Source organism: Anser brachyrhynchus (genome assembly GCF_964034855.1).
Source record: "Anser brachyrhynchus genome assembly, chromosome: Z".
In the NCBI taxonomy this organism is placed as follows: domain Eukaryota; kingdom Metazoa; phylum Chordata; class Aves; order Anseriformes; family Anatidae; genus Anser; species Anser brachyrhynchus.
This window is the reverse complement of record NC_137697.1, coordinates 11,244,070-11,260,536: the sequence shown is the minus strand read 5'-3', so window position 1 is coordinate 11,260,536 and position 16,467 is coordinate 11,244,070. Positions and strand designations below refer to the sequence as shown.

Genomic DNA, 16,467 nt, shown 5'->3' with positions numbered 1-16,467 from the left:
TTATCTTTTAATATAGATTGGACACACAAAATTCATAAAATGACAATACTAGTCATAAGATTTATATTAGCACTTCAAAGCCTGGATGAAAATCCAGAAACAAGAAAAGTATAAATAGTTTTCAGATAGATACTTCACACAGACACATCTCTGACTTTAAGTTGTGCATAATTTTCTTACAAAATTTTTAATTCAAATGTAGGTCAGTCTTCTTCATTACTTCAGAAGTAAATGTCTTGTAGAAAACAGATTGCTGAAAATGGAAAATCTCAATAGTATGACCACGGAACAAGGATTCACCTATGCATGATAGTAAGTTAATAGTGTCTTCAAGGGGCTCTGCCTTTTATGTTTAATTTTACATTTCTTGTTTAGTGTCTTTCTATCAGAAGTAACAGCCTGACTCTGGATGTATCTAGATGATACATCCTGTCAGCTTTTGGGGACAGTTAATCTTAGATGTAGATATAAGAAAGAAATATTGTAAGTCATCCTGTATAAAAATGTTTGAATTAGGAATTGTATATTTTAAGCAATTCAGATCAAGGTTTGCAAAACAGGCTTTTCCTATTTTTCCAGCAAAAATATTGAAAGCTCTGCATTGGGATGTTAATTCAAAACAGCGGAGAAGTTGGTGTTCTGTGCACACGTGAACATTTGTAAGAGCTATAGACGTGTGTTGCAGTAAGGAGAAAATGGTTTTAACTCTCCTCTACTGATTAAGGAAAAACAAGATCATGTTTGCCTTAAACATTTTAACTATCTTTCCTATTTGTCTTAAATCTCACAGGAGACTAATACAAATTAGTGAGGATGGAATGAGATGAGGGAGCAAATGAATGAAGCAGCTTTTGTATTGTAACCATCACTTTTTGCTGCTTGTCTGCCCAATTTTAACTGCCAGTAGCTCTTCTGTGTATCATAGAGGTGCGTCTGTGGGGGTTTAAGGATGATTTCAGCTACACTTAAGCATTTTCAAATTAATAGTGCACTGTGCAATGGTGCTTTTCATTTACTGTTCTGATGAAAAAGCCTTTGAAAAGATATTTTCTTTTTATTTTTTTCTTCATAGTGGCAAGCCAATGAAGTCACAGAAACATGGAAATTAAACTTCAGGGGAGAAGTTAAGCCAACTTTTTAAGCACTAGCTCTGCAAAGAAAGATTCTTTGCATTTGAGTTCGTGCATGTGACTAAGCAGTTAGTTTCACACATCATGAAAAGTATGCACAATATTTGCCACTCTTGACAAACCAATTGTGAGTTAACAAATGTTTAATATGAGAAAATATCACTGCTTGAAGTCACTTCATGCTGGGCTGAAAGATGGGTCACTTTGCATTCTGTTTGCTTTTGAATGAGTTACATATTCAGAAACCTTTACTCAGTAATTTCCTTTCACATCTGCTAACTTTTGCTACTAACCTACTTTTTTATTAGGAAAAACATTATCAGTAGGTTTTTTGAACATTGGTTTTAAGTGTAATTGTAGCACTGTAGCACTACAGACAGAAGTAACTGGCTTAGTTACATCAGGTATCACAGATTATGTGTAGTTGGGATTTTTTTAAGCAGCATCTATTATGGCACTGAGCTTTGGTGACACTTGCTCTGGATTGTAATACTTGTTTTTATTTCTCTCGGGGCCAGTATTTCCATCTCTAAATGTTCTGCCTTTCTCTCCTTTCTACACAGAACTCATTTATGCAATTAGCGATAGCTCAAGTTTGCAACTTTGCTTCTCTTTGACACAATTATAGTTCTAATTATCCATGTCATGTGCGTGGTTCCTACTAGTTGATTTAAGTACAGAAAAATGCCATTCCAGCCAAAAGTTGAGAACAGTACTGTATGTGTATGTAAACATATTCCTGAATTGCTTCTGTCACATCTACTTCAGTCTACTTGACCTGCTTCCACAGCTTCCAAGTTTAGGGTTCCTACCTTACCACAGAAATTGCCAGAAAAAAAATATGCATCTTCCATAGATAAAAAAAAAAATAGCGCAGAGAACTATTATTATTTGTGTTTTAAATGATTGAATACAAATAATTAAAAGCTCAACCAGGACTAGAATCTGCAATTCTGAACCCTAGTCCAGTTCTATCAAGTCTTATACTTGGTTACTTTAAAACCAATTGTCTTTACACTGCTAGATTTTACAATAAAAGGGATAAAAATAATATATAATCTAAAAATATACTCTGAAACTTGCTTCAGGCAAGTATAATGCAGAAAAATAGTAATTAAAAACAGTATTACAAATAGAACCAGATTTATTTCTGTGCATGCTTGTATCTGTAGCCACTTGACTGGAAGCTGACCTTCCCTCTGAGGCTGCTTTTTCAACAGAGGATGGAAATTTGTCCTGTACACAATTCCATGGTCACATATTGATCTAAGAAACCTGTACTTTCAAAGGTAAGGAATGATTTTTACAGCTAGATGAACAATGTGATCTAGAGTGGCATTTTATGGCAAAGGATCTTGAATTACATTTACTTAGTGCTTTAACCAGGCATTGGTAATGAATTGTTCTTTAACTGCAAACTGTCATTCTATTTAAAATAGCTTTGATTAAACTGTAAAGGTGGATGGTGGTGGTGATGTATGTATCTTCCAAAAAGGCAAATTATAAATTGGCCTTTGGGAAATTAATCTGTCAAATCTTTATTCAGCTAGGGCTTCTGAGATTCTGCTACAACTAAGTACATGGATTAGATTTCAGTATATGTATGTAAAACAGCAGTCACAAGAGAAATATTTATTTGTAATCTGTCTTTGGGCTATGTTGTAGATCGGCAATCTGCCTTCTCAATCCTGTCACCCAAGCCGCCTCCTCATTTTCCAGAGATGTTAACGTGGAGGAAATGAATTAACAAATTACTCAACCGCTTACAGGCTGAAGGGGGGAGGGCAAGGACGAACACCAGCAGGTACTGCTGCAACAGTTCTCCAGGCAGCTGCCCTCTGTGCAAACACACGTGTCGAAAGATGCCTGTCTTAAAGTAGCACAGTAACCAGTAAGCAGTCAGGGCATCCATTCTGCAAATTTTCATTTTTGGATTTTAACCCACATAATTCTCTTTCCTCGTTATCGAAAGCCACGACTTCAAACAGCAATAAGCTCTGTTTATAGACCTATCCGTTTCCGTTCTTGTCTTATCCGCCCGCTTTTCTCACAGCCCCCCTGCCAAGCCTGGAGAAACCGGCGCCTCAGAAACGCCGCCACAAACAAACACAGCGGGCGCGGCGGCCGCCTGGCCAGCACCGCAGGCTGGAGCCACATAGAGGGGCTGTTACCGCCAAACAGCCATATTTAAATAAATAAATAAAGAAATAAATAAACAAAGAATTAAAACGGCCGTGTATGCTGAGGGAGCTTGAGCGGCCCGGCCCTGCCTTTCCCGCCTGGCGGGCCGCCCTCCCTCGGTCGCCATGGCGGCGGGGGGCCTGATGGCGCTGCTCGGGGACGGCTCTGTGGAGGTGCGCTGCGCGGGGGGCGCCCGCCTCGTGCTGTCGCCTTGCGGCTCCGAGTACCTGTACGAGGAGGCGCTGCCCGCCGCCGCACACCCCCTGCAGCCGGCAGAGACCTGCCGCCGACGGGTCGCCTTCGTCCTCAGCGCCCACAGGGTACGTGGCGGCCGGGGAGAGAGATGGGACGGGCAGAGGAGCGGGGCGGGGGGCGCCTCCGAGAGGTGCGGGGCATTGCCTCAGCCCTCCTAAGTAAGGGAGGAGGGCTCGGTCTGCTAACGCCTCTAGAAAACCCGTGATAGTACAGTTTGTTTTTGTCTTCTTGTTTAATTAGGAACAAGTTGCACGAGCTCTAAATTTCCGGAACAAGTTTTCCTCTCGGCCGTTCTTACCTTCACGTCTTATATCCCCAGAAAGAAAGACTGTAAGTTTTATACACACAACGCTTCTGTAAACTGAGCTGCCCTGGTAGTCTGACAAAGTGGGCTTACAGAATTGTACGCACGTGTGTATGAGTACAGGCCTTGAAGACCAAGAGCATACTGTTTGGTTCATACATTTCTCAACACACTTAGAATACTGCCATTTCAAATTACAGTTTTAAATTTTGCTTAGTCTTTTAACCTTAGTCCTGCATATCCTTTACAGCTGAACAGTACAGATTTCACCCGGTCTTAGTAAGACTAAAATCCAGATATTTCATGTTCTTTGAAAGACTGATAAATCACCTGGACTGATAAATCACCTGAGATTCCATTAGCAGCACACTTCATGCTAACGTTTGTTTGTTAAACATTGACTATCAGTACATACTTACAGCAGTCAGACCTTAACAGTCATATCATGTATGCACTGTGCAGACCTTAACAGTCATATCATGTATGCACTGTGCATGTACACAGAGCTGATGCTCTGCTGTGTGCAATAGTGGGTAACCTCCCACCTTCTACTGGTTCAGGATCTTCTTCTGTAACATGGCTGAGTTTCTAGGCAGTTCCTAACCATACTTTCCACCTGCACTACCTGCTTCAGGATGCTGAGGCATAACTTTCCAAAGCCACAGTAAGTGGCTTTTTTTGCTGGGCTCTTTTTCTCTTGGTTTAGCCACAACTGCTTTCCTTAAAGCAAGAATGGTAGAAGAAGAATGGTAGCTTCTGATGTTGTACTCCCTTCCTGACCAGTAATTTACAATCAGCTTGTTTTTCTGTGCCCTCTGTTTTTCACCAGTGCCCATATTTTCAAGGCCTTTGCTGTTTGCCACACTTAAGCTGTACAATATAGCAAGAGATACCAGCTATCAAGCTCCAAGTACACACAGCAAGTTCACATAACAAGGTGGTCACGAGCCTAACAAGCCACTCTGGCACCTGGCACGAGTTATCTTAAGGCATAGTTAGCATAAGGTCTGTGACCTGTTACTAGCAGTGATGATACTATTTTTATAGGGCTGCTGCGTACAAAAATGCATCTACAGTTACACTGTGTTACTTCACTTATGCTTAAATTCAAACCAATGCCGTTCACTTAGGCTCTGTTTGGCCATGCTGACCATCTGTGTCTAGGAAGCTTGACAAGGGGGATCCTGTCAGTTAAGTGGATTGCTTAGAGCTGTACATAGTTTTGAACGTGCAGATTAACCATAAATCTATTCAGCAGTAGTTGTATATTTTGTTGTGTTTGTTGTTGTTGATGATAATGATGATGTTGCTTGTTTGTTTTGTTTTTAATATCTAGTTCATTTCCTAGAAATTTGTAGCATGTGATATATTGCTATCAAAGAGTATGTTTTCAGTCAGTCATTACACCAATATCTCATTCCTAGTGGTAATAGTCAGGTCAGAGCCCATCCTTCTGGATGTAAAGTTAGGATTGCTTTTCCTCATTTATATCACATTCCATTTATCTCCACTAAATAGTTATCTGCAGCCTTATTGAGCGGTCCCTTGAATTTTTTAGGGTCCTTTTGCGATTCTTTATGGTCAATTTTCATTTTTAGCTGGTCCTAAATACCTTTGGCAGATGTTTTCACCTTGCTAATACACTCCTGTTTCATTTTTACTGGACTCTGGACAGAAGTATGATCCTGGTTTGATTTAAGATCAGTGCTGTGGTTTAACCTGGCAGGCAGCTCAGCACAATACTGCTGTTTGCTCACTGTCCATGCCCCCAGTGGGATGAGGAAAAGAATCAGGGAGAAAAACAAAGTAAAATCTATGGGTTGATGTAAAGACAGCTTAATAGGAAATAAATGAATGAACGAATACGCAAAATAACTCATGCATAATGCTGTTGCTCACTACCTGCTGACCAATGCCCAGACAGTCCCCAAGCAGTCATGTTGTCCCTGTTCCCCCCGCCCTAGCTGACTCCCCCCTGTCTTATTGTTCAGCATGAAGCCAGACGATGTGGGTCACCCCTTTGGCTAGCCTGGGCCCGCTGTCCTGGTTGTGTCCCCTCCAGCTCCTGGTGTACCCCCAGTCCCCTTGCTGACAGGGCTGCACACAAGGAGCTGAAATATTCTGGGCTCTATGAAAACACGACTCCGCAGCAACTAACACATCGGTGTGCTATCAGCATTATTCTCATCCTAAATCCAAAGCACAGCACCACACCAGCTACAATGAACAAACTAACTCTGTCCCAGCTGAAACAGCAAACAGTCAAGTGAGACAAAGTTGATTAAACTGAATTAATACTCTTTTGCTAAGAGATTTTTTTCAGACCTTATTTGAAGTGGGTTTGCATTTCTTTGTTCATGTAGGATCCAGTACTTTACCTGGAGTCTCCAAAGGAGAGCAGAGTAAGAATATTTCCTGTGCAGTGATCAGGCATAATGACGATGCAAACAAATATATGTCCTTTTAGGGCAGAACTTTGCAGATGCCTAGAAAAACACTCTCTATCTTGACTTTTTTTTTTTTTCTTTCAGAATGTGATTAGTGCATTTTCTAAATTGTATTTAGCTATACCACCTCTTTGGGCAAAGCTATAACCTGGGCATTGAGGTAGATGCAGTGTTTGTTTGGAGCAATTTGTCGAGAATCATCTGCTTCATCTTTACAGAAGAGATTGCACAAGGGTGTACTCTGTGAAAATGTTTCTTATTTATTTTGGACAAAAGTTCTAATTGAAGTAGCAAGCTGCGCTATGAGAAAGTGCAGCTTACTGGAGTAAGATGAGGCTACTCTTTGGAGAATTCTGAAATCCTATATAAGTGTCTAAAACCATTGTCATATTTCAAATTATCCTTCAGAAATACATTCTATCCACATTCCAGCAATAGCTGTGTAACTTTATCTTCAGTACTGTGTGATTAAGTAAGTTTACTGTGCTGCAAATGCTTTCTGTTTTGGTAAGAACAAATACATTTCAGTTTTGGTAAGAGCATGTAAAGGTACATTACATGCCATTTTACAGGCTTAATTTTATAAATAGAATAATTCAGACTATGTGGCATTTCAGTCTACACAATTTTAATATGGACTTTGCATGAACTCCACTGATAACAGATATGATCAGCATAATGATCTTGATCACTTCCTGATCTTGAGCTTTCTCCTCAGTGTTTCTTAAAAAGTTTGAAATAGCTGTCAGTGGGCAGTTATGCCTGGTCAGTTGGCCATGCATCTTTCTGGTTTATGAATGGGTATTAAATTATAAGCATATTGCTAGAAATAATCCTGTTAGAACAGGAGGAAGATGATTTGAATGACAGATATCCTGAGTTCATGGGTACAAATAAATACAGACTAATGTTTCATGCCATACGTCAGCGTGCAGAAGACATGAATTATTTCAAAAAATTCACAATCCCACCATTGTAATTTCTGGCAAGCATGTAAATTTTATTTTGAAGCACATTTCAACCCTTTTTCTTGTATTAGATTCTTTTCAGTGATATCTTAGAAGTTAGATGGCCTGACCCTGTTACTGCTGACCTGACGAGATGTATAAAGAATGGCAATGTGAAGATCTCCTCATTGGATGGTTATGCCCACCTTTACCTGTCAGAATTGCAGCAAGAATTTACTGTGGAGTTCTTATGCAAAGTCAGCCAACCATCTGCAGCGTATTCACATTCCTCTCAGAAGAACAGCAACTATCAAAATGAAGATCAGTATGGAAAATCAAGTAAAAATTCTCTTCCAGAAATGTTATCAAAACAAACGAGAGTAGAAAATAGAAAGAATGAACATGGCAGTGCTGAAGGAAAATACAGAGAACCAACCAAACCAAAAGACCAAAAAGACAGAGATAGAGTTCGTATGTTTTGTACAAATTGTTCTTATGAATACGCATGGGTTACACAGTGTTGGTCTGTTTCCTCGTACCCAGAAGAATGGAAATACCCTTTGTCTTTGGCATTAATGTGCTATAACTTACATACTGTTAAGACTGAAATGAAAAGATGTGAGGGAAATAACCATACATCTATAGGAGCAGATGTTTTAATAGACCCCAAAGCGTGTGAAGCAGTATCTCGTTTGCCTGCAGCTTTGCCACTAAGCTGCAGAGCACCACATTTACACAGGTAATTTATAAACTGTTTGCGTCTTAGTTGTTAACATATGTCTACAATTCTGAACTTCAACCTTTAGCAAAATAACTGAAATCTAACTGTAAGAAATAAAAGAAAAAATACCATCATACCTTATTTTATTAGCAACTTCTTGAAACATGGAATTTGTGAAACCAGCATTCTTTATCCTACTGTCAAGGAATAAAAACTAATTAGTCCAGAGGGAAAAAAAATATTTCTGACATGCTGTGTAAATGAAAAAGAGAGTACTGAAAAAGAACACTGCTGGGGTTTGAGTTTCTGTTTTTGTTTCGGTTCTGAATAGATGATACTTCTGAAGTGGGACAGTGACATATATTCTCTGTCAGCCCTGCTAAAAGTAGTTGAATAAATAATTGTAGATTTGAGAAAATAAATTTGGTAACTAGGAACTAGTTAGTAGTTAGGTATCCTAGGAACTAGAGGACATTGGAAATATGTGGCCTATTTTCTTTTGAATAGTTGTGCATGCATCTGTTTTGGTATAGAAAAATATTTCTGTTTAGGATAAAGAAATGATTACCAGCCTAGAAAAAAAAAAACACATTCAATCTTACTGATTGTATTTTATACAGGTGGAGTTTCTGTGACTTTTTTCTACAAAAAAAGCAAGATTCTGGAAAGTATTCATACCCTCAGCTAATTGAAATTGTATGGTGCGAAGGTATTTTTTATAGGTATGAAGGAAGTCATGCATTTCATTTTTGGAAGACTTCATTTGTATGGGAATTAAACTTCAAGATAAAATGTCTTACTTTGTCCCTTTCCCATTCCTTTAGACATTGTACACAATTTTTATGGAAGATTCTATTAATTGCTGCCATTTGTTTGTTCTTAGAGCTTGAAGACAGAGCTTAAAATTTGCTTCACATTCTCTAATAGAGTGTAGTTCCAGGTCTGAAAGCGGGTATGCCTGAAACAAAGATTTTGAAACCATATTTAAGGCTTTTAAAGAAGTGATCTGATTTCTTAGAGACTTAACTAGACAACTGTAACTTCCACAGATTTCACTGACAACTATAGTGCTTTTTTTTTTTTTGCTTTCTTTTTTTTTTTTTTCAAATTACATCACTTCTGTTGATGCTAAAGATTTCACGTTTTAGAAATGCTTGTCTTGGTGACCTATGTAATTCTGTCTTGGTGACCTATGTAATTCCCATGTTACAGGCAGCTAAACTCTACTGTGGATTTTCCTGGCAAATCAGCATGTCTGTATGTTTTCGTTTGTTTTTAAATAAGATTTTTTGTAAAATAGGCTCTTCAAATCTGTTATACAAACTTTGAAAGTGCCACAGTTGCTATCAGCATTCAAAAGTTTTTGGTAAAAATATAATCATTCTTTAAAGCTTTCATCTTTCTGCCATATGCTCTGTTTTTGTTTTTTTTTTTTCTTTTTTTTTCTCAGTGGAATTTCTGAATTTTTGTCTCATCTGAACAAAGTTTTTGTTAGTGTTTTCAGTACTATAACTTATTTCTTTGGAAGTATGGTGAGTAGGGATACTTAATCTTATAAGACCCAGTAATACTTAGTTTTAAAGTCCCATTACTGAAGTTTTGGCATCTGACCACATAGTACAGAACTGAGTCATTAAATAAGCTTAACACTCCAAGATCACAAGAAAAAGACTGGCAATCTTAGTGAAAACAAACCAAACAAACAAACCAAACCAAAAAAAAAAAAAAAAAAGAAAAGAAAAGAAAACCCCAGGTGCAGCAGAAATGAAGACGTTGGTTATTTAGGAAGCATTCAGTTCTACAGCTTTTTTTTTTTTTTTTTTTTCTGTGTACACCTGTTAGGGCTGGTCCCCTGAAAATAATATCTTTTTCCTTCTTGTGCATTGCTATATTTTGTGTTCAGCGGAATGGGCATTGGACATCTTTTGTGAGATACCTACCTTAACACAAGGCTCTCCTTCTGAACATGCTAATCCCATCCCCACCTCCACCCTGCAAAAACGACTTCGTAATGCTAATCGTCAAAAAAATAATTGGTATGCCCTGATGTTTGTGAAACAGTAGAAAATTTTTCTTGTGAGAGTTGTTGAAAATGTTTGTGTTTAGTGCTTTCTTCTGTACTGTGTATTGATACAGCATTTTAAATACTTGTTAAAAGTCTTGTTATTTCTCTTAGATTTATCCATGGCAAAAGAAACATTGCAGAAATTTATCCTGGTGATGAATCATTTTTCAAGTCTGAAGGAGCTTTTTTGGGAAACTACTTCGTGCATTATGTAATCCAGAAAGGAACAAACAAGGTAGGAATAAAACTGTTTAAAAATATGTTCAGAATTCCTTCAATTTAGCAGCTATGTTTTAAGACATTTGGATATGTAGTCTAAAGTCAAGACCCTACATTGTTGTTCAGGTAATTCTACTTTGTTTTCAAGTGATTAGTTTTTTTAGCATGGCTGTTACTCCACTTCTATTTCTTAACTTTATCCTTTTTAAACAAAAAAAAAAAAGTTTGTTGAGTCGTGTGCGCTAATTTCAATGTTTTTTTTCTTCTGTTCTTAGATTTGGATATTTTTATTTTTAAAGCAGCATAAAGGATCAATGCTGTACCCTTTGAACCTAGCCTCTAACTTGTAGTAAAACTTAGTTACTCAGTAATGAACTATACTCCCTGATAAAATAACCTATTGGTCCATGTTGAGTGTATGAAAACTGTGAATGTGCCTTAGACTTAAGGGATGGATACAACTGCATTTTTTGTTTGTGTGTTTATTTTAACTTTTCAAGGAGATACCTGTCTTCTGGGATGAATTTAAATGTGGTTAGAGTTGTCTGGGAGGTCAGAAATTTCATCTCTTTCAAGATTATAAATAGTTTTGTCATGCTACAGTACCTATAAATAACTCCTGTTTCTTCTGCTCTTTACTGCAGAGAGAAGAAAAGATGTATTCAGTAAACAGTCTTCCTCCTGATGTACCAGGAAGTCCATATTCTATATCCTCCATCATTACTCAGGCAACCAAGTAACTTATTTTTCTCCTTCATTGTTGTTACATTAACTCCTCTAACTGTAAAAGGACAGTAATTAAAATTACATGTGATACTTATTATTAAGTATGAAAATTAAACAAATTTATAATATCACTGGGGACATCTGTAACTTACAGAACAAAGATCACAACTGTGTAGGAGATACTAAAGTAAGGACAAAATGCTTAATATTTAATACTTTTTTTCCTCAGAATCCTTCAGTACTGCTACAAGACTAAACTATCATTAATTCATAACTATCATCTCTGCTGCTGGAAGATGGTATGTAGCTGAAGATTTATAAATCTTCCCATGTTACAAAGATGACTGCATGTGCTATAGGGAGTAGGGCCAGTTCTAGAAGGAAAAATCATGAGCATATCCTGTATGCAAAGATGAAAAGGTATGTAACTGGGAACCATCACCACAGACTGTTAAGGTGAATTGGTGAAGCAGAAAGCAATGAATTGCATGATAAAGAGAGATGCTTGTGGTCTAGAAAAACATGAAAATCTGGGAGAGATACAACCAGTTGTGACATTTCCTCTTTTTTTTTTATGTATTTGTTTGGTTCTAGGTGCCTGAGACAGACGGACGGGAAATGTTGCCTGTTTTGCTGGATGAAAAGGTTATTCCCAGCATTGGAAGACTTCTTGTATACTCAGACTATAAAGTCCATGCTACTTTTAGGGATGGAATCACCTTGAATATGGTCTGGGATTTCAGCTCTGGCTGTAGAAAGATTCAGGTAACTCATGGCTTATAGAAATGACTATTCTTAAAACTCTTCATTAAAAAGTGTTATTAGGAAACTAATGGGGAAAGTAAATCAAGAGTTTTTCTGTCTATAAAATACAAACTGAGCTCTTTTGATAGAGTCATGATTCAAAGCAGTTTTCTGCCATGGCTTACTCTCAAGCTGGTATAATAGACATAGAACTACACAGAACTACATGAAGATAGCACCATGTATTGCAAGTATTTTACCCAGAAACTGAGGAAGAAAAATATTCTAGTGCATAATTCATGCCTAAAAGGTAAATAAAACTGTATCCTTTTAAAAAGTCACTCATATCAGTGTAACATGGGAGTGTTTCTTTGGTGGTGGTGGTGCTGGTGTTATTTCAAAATATCTATAATTGAGCAACTGAGTAGTGACAAATTGCTCAGGAATAACCTTGTGGATATGGTATTACATATTTTTTCGATAATTTTTTTGATCTACTTAACATTGAAGTAAAAAGATTATGTTGACTTTTGCACTACAATGTGGTGAAAATGGCAATGGTGGTAAAATGACACTACAGAGAAAATTATGTCAGAATGGAATTTAAAGTTGACTGCTGAGATTTTTGGCTTCCACTCTTTGCTTTTACCCTATGGTGACTAGACACAAAAAGATGTTCCTGAGGATATGTGTACTATAAACAATTAAAGTGCGATACTTAGTTTCTTAAAAGATACTGTAACTTTATGATGTGAGCCAGCTCAAATCTGTACACTCATTAATGATAAAAGTAGGAAGAAGTGAAAGTACTACAGATTTGGAAACATCCCTACACGTTTTTAGAGATAATTTATTCTCAAATAGCACAAAAACTAGTATTAGTCCATGCCAGGTTTTCCTTTTTTTCCCCCCACATTTGTGATAGCAGACTATAAGAAACTTATAGCAAAAGACAAACTTTAACTGTTTAAAGTGGAGTGTTCACAGATAATTTAATTATTAAATTAGCAAATGTTATTCACTTGCCTTTTTTTTTTCTTTAGACTGCAGCAGAAAATTAATACTAATAATTTTTTTTCCTTCTAAGGTAAATGAAAATGTAGGTTGGTGTAAGCTAACTACTCCTGATGGGGTACAGCAGCTAATAAAAATAAGCCATCCTGGAATCTATGAAAGGTATAAGTAATTTAAACAATTTAAAGTTAAATATTAAAGAATTCTAAGCAAACCCTTTTATACGAAGAAATGCTTTTTACTGGAAATACATTGGAGGAAAGAAAAAAAGCCCAAACACATAATGATAAAAAACACGTAACTGGCTAAGATTCAGGACCTGTATGACTCAGGATCACTGCATACAGTCATTTCAATATAATTGTTATGGAAATGCAATGTCTTTTAAAAAAATAAAATCAACTAACCTCAAACTAGAGCTCCAACTTGGCACTTAAATCATTGGGTAAGCAAAAAAATATCTTTGTGCTGTATAAAGCTGGCATCTAGAGCTGAAAAGCACTTTATCCAATTTTTGCTTTATTACAGATATTGACCTCTGCCTACAGATTGCTTTCTCTAATCTGCTTGCTCTAATTGCAGCCTTATTATGCAAATCATCAGAAGCTTACTCTGCTGCATTTTAGCAAGCAGATATGCACACACAAAAATTAACATTTGTACAGTATTCATTTCAAATCAGATGGCTTTGTTATAATTTTCTGTGACTGTATAGATTTAAATATGAAGGATATTCTTTTAAAAAAGTGTGAATCCAAAAAGGGCAAAGAAACAGGGAAAAGGCTAGACTTTTAGTCATGTTTTTTTTTTTTTTCTGAATCCAGGTTCATTGCTTAATGCCTTTTTTGTTTGTTTGTTTCTATCTTGAATTAACAGTGTATCTCTCATCTAAATAACTTTTTTTTTCATGTTAACAGATATATCGCAACAGTAATAGAATGGTGCAGAAGTTTGAATGAAAGCAAAGAAATTCCTGGATATACCGCACACTCTGTAACTGAAGAAAATTGGTACTCATTTTTATGCTAAATAATGTTGAAAATAAAACTCAAAAAGACTATAAACTCTGAATTTTATAGACAGCATTTCCTAAGGATCCAAAAAGAAAACTGTAAATCCTTTTATTTTGTGTGACTTCATATTTCTCTGTTGGAACTTAAAATGTACAGTAAATTGAATTCTAGATGAAGTTTGTTTCATGTTGCTTCTGCCTGCCTTATTTAAAAAATGGAGTTATGGTGACCTTGCCAAATATTACCATAAGATCAATGTTATAGAAATAACATCTTGCAAAGTGAAAATGAGGAACTAGACTAAGAAAGGCAACTTTTAACAGAACAGCAAGCCGTCCAAAATAGTACTTTGAACTTTTAAATGACATCTGGATCTGTTATGTATTTGTCCTTCTTAATAAATGCTACTGACCAAAGGTCTAGTGATACCGTATGCTTACATAATCAGATATTACAAATGCGATATATGAATCTGATTACAGATTCACTTATCACATTATAGCAGATGCAGTAGATGATGAAACAAAAATTTTATCTATATTTACACACATAAATATACAGCAAGGAGACTATTTTTAGAGCTGAGCCTTGATTTTTATAAACAAATGATTGACAAATGCAGCCATTGATTAGTATTATGAAAAAAAATGTTTTTTTTTTCACTTAGAGTTCTCTTTCTAATTTTCTGTATTTCTGAGAATTGAAATTAAAATGGTGTACAAAAGTATGGTGGAGAAACTTTTTAGATACTATGATAAAAATCGTTATTTTCTTGGACAGGTCTGCTGATGCTGAGCTTGAAAAAATACGGAGATTTAACTGTATCCTTTTGAAAGCCGTGAAGATTTTCACTTTGATATTCAGTTGTTCATCTGTATTCATCTGTATTGTTCATCATGTATTCAGACCTGCATTTTCAGAACTTAAGAAGCTCTCTATTCTGTTCTCATCTGCTTTTCACTGTTTTACCTGCTTCTTAAAAGCACCTTTTTAAGTCACTTACAGTTATCTCATTAATCTTGTTCAATTCCTTTACAACAGCACTGGAAATAAAAACAAAAACAGAGTACAAAACAAAAATAAAATCATTAACAAAGTAGGGAATTCCTATAATGGGTATTGCATTTCACTATTCATTATATGTAATATCTATATTATGAATAGATTATATATTCATTTCACTAAAACCATCTGCTAATCTGTTCTTGAAAGAGGAATGGTACAATTGCCTTTTGGCATGTTGTTGCAATAAGATACTGTCTTGTGTATCACCTACCTCAGGACTGTCCAACCAGCTCAGAAAGTATGCAGTGCTCTATTTTCTTAAAGGCAGTGTAAACCTCTCTTTATGCTAGCTTTTAATTTTATTAGGATGAAAAAACATACATGCTATGAAACTGTGCAACGTAACATCAGTTTTCTTTAAATTAACTATTGGGCAAATAGAAGCCTTAGTTAAAGACATTTTCTAGAAACATTAGCATTTTCTAGTTTTATGTAATTACTGTGGTATGAAATGTGAGCCTCTGTAATGCACAATGATGATTATGATATGGCAAAGCATTTTTCTCATTATTAGGAGGGAGGCTTTGAATTTTTCTTGACAAACTCATGCTAGATTTATTGGATAATAGCAATGTTCCAGAAAGGACATCTGCTGCAAAAACCAATCCATCTACAATTGCCGTTGGAAAAACAGAAAATAGGAGTGATACTGAAGAACTCAATGAAGGGTGCATCCTGAAGGCTTTGGAAAAAACCTCTAAAATAATTCAAGATATTGAATCTCTGCTTGCTGCTTCTGGGAAGTGAAGATCTGTAATACGTTGTATCCTCCTAGGAGCTGTCCCAGCTACATCTGAAGAGGCTTTGAAGTGTAAGAGGGATGAAGGATGAGACGGCAGCAGTTAAATGCCTTGCCAGACCAGCAACATGTGTAATTTGTTATCGTAATACCGCAATTGTATAATGTGGATAGGCAAAAATTAGGGGCCAAACAGTGGGGCACTGCTGGATAAATATCAGGGAGCTGACCTGACAGTGCTACGTCTGAGTGTACGAGTGTCTGAGTTGTGTAGCTTTGTAGAGGTTTGTGTGACCAACCTGATTAAAACTTGTCGGGGTAACTTGGGGGAGGCGTTTTAACGGTAAAAACATGCTTTTGTCCAGAAACTTACACCAAGTAGTTAAGTTTTAAAGTCACCCCAAGAACTCCATATTGGATAAGGTTGCCCAGACGATTTATACCTATTGTTTTCTAATAAAAGGCGTGTTTTTAGTCAGTAGCATTGTGGATTTTTTTTTCGTTGTTTTATGCGTGGTCAGTGACTGGCCTTTCGGCGTTGGGTTTTTGTTTGGTTGTTATTTTGTTGTTGTTGTTTTTACTCAATCTCGTTAAGAATACTCAAAAAACCCGTCGGTAGCGCTCCGGGTTTCTCCACAGCCCCAGTTCCCGCTCCCCTCACCCCAGCGCAGGGCCCGCCGAGGAAGAGGAGGAGGAAGAGGAGAAAGAGAAACAGAAAACGAGGAGGAGAAGGACGAGGAAGAGAAGGCCGGGCACCTCCCTCAGCCGCGCTCCCAGCCTGCTCCGCGCCTGCGCATGCCCGCGGGCCCGGCGGCGGCAGGGCGCCCGCCTCCGCTTGTCTTCATGGGGCGGAGGCGGGACGGGGCGCCGGGGGCTGCCGGCGGCGGCCGCTCCTCA

The 16,467-nt window shown here is 37.2% G+C and overlaps 1 protein-coding gene across 4 annotated transcripts; it reads left to right on the top strand.

Annotated features, from left to right (window-relative positions):
- Window positions 1-32: 32 nt before the first annotated feature.
- On the top strand, window positions 33-16,051 carry LOC308186119 (uncharacterized protein C5orf34 homolog). Of its 4 annotated transcripts, XM_080575076.1 has the most exons (14): window positions 33-312; window positions 2,303-2,419; window positions 2,796-3,631; window positions 3,807-3,896; window positions 7,357-8,003; window positions 8,606-8,707; window positions 10,162-10,285; window positions 10,914-11,005; window positions 11,225-11,294; window positions 11,590-11,760; window positions 12,827-12,915; window positions 13,671-13,763; window positions 14,547-14,587; window positions 15,385-16,051. In XM_080575076.1, the coding sequence occupies exons 3-14, from the start codon at window positions 3,437-3,439 to the stop codon at window positions 15,576-15,578; spliced, it is 1,908 nt and encodes a 635-aa protein (XP_080431202.1). In that variant the 5' UTR covers window positions 33-312; window positions 2,303-2,419; window positions 2,796-3,436; the 3' UTR covers window positions 15,579-16,051. The 4 variants fall into 4 exon arrangements, with proteins under 4 accessions (XP_080431202.1, XP_080431201.1, XP_080431200.1 ...); XM_080575075.1 differs by having other exon boundaries at window positions 33-2,419; XM_080575074.1 differs by having other exon boundaries at window positions 33-3,631.
- Window positions 16,052-16,467: the final 416 nt, after the last annotated feature.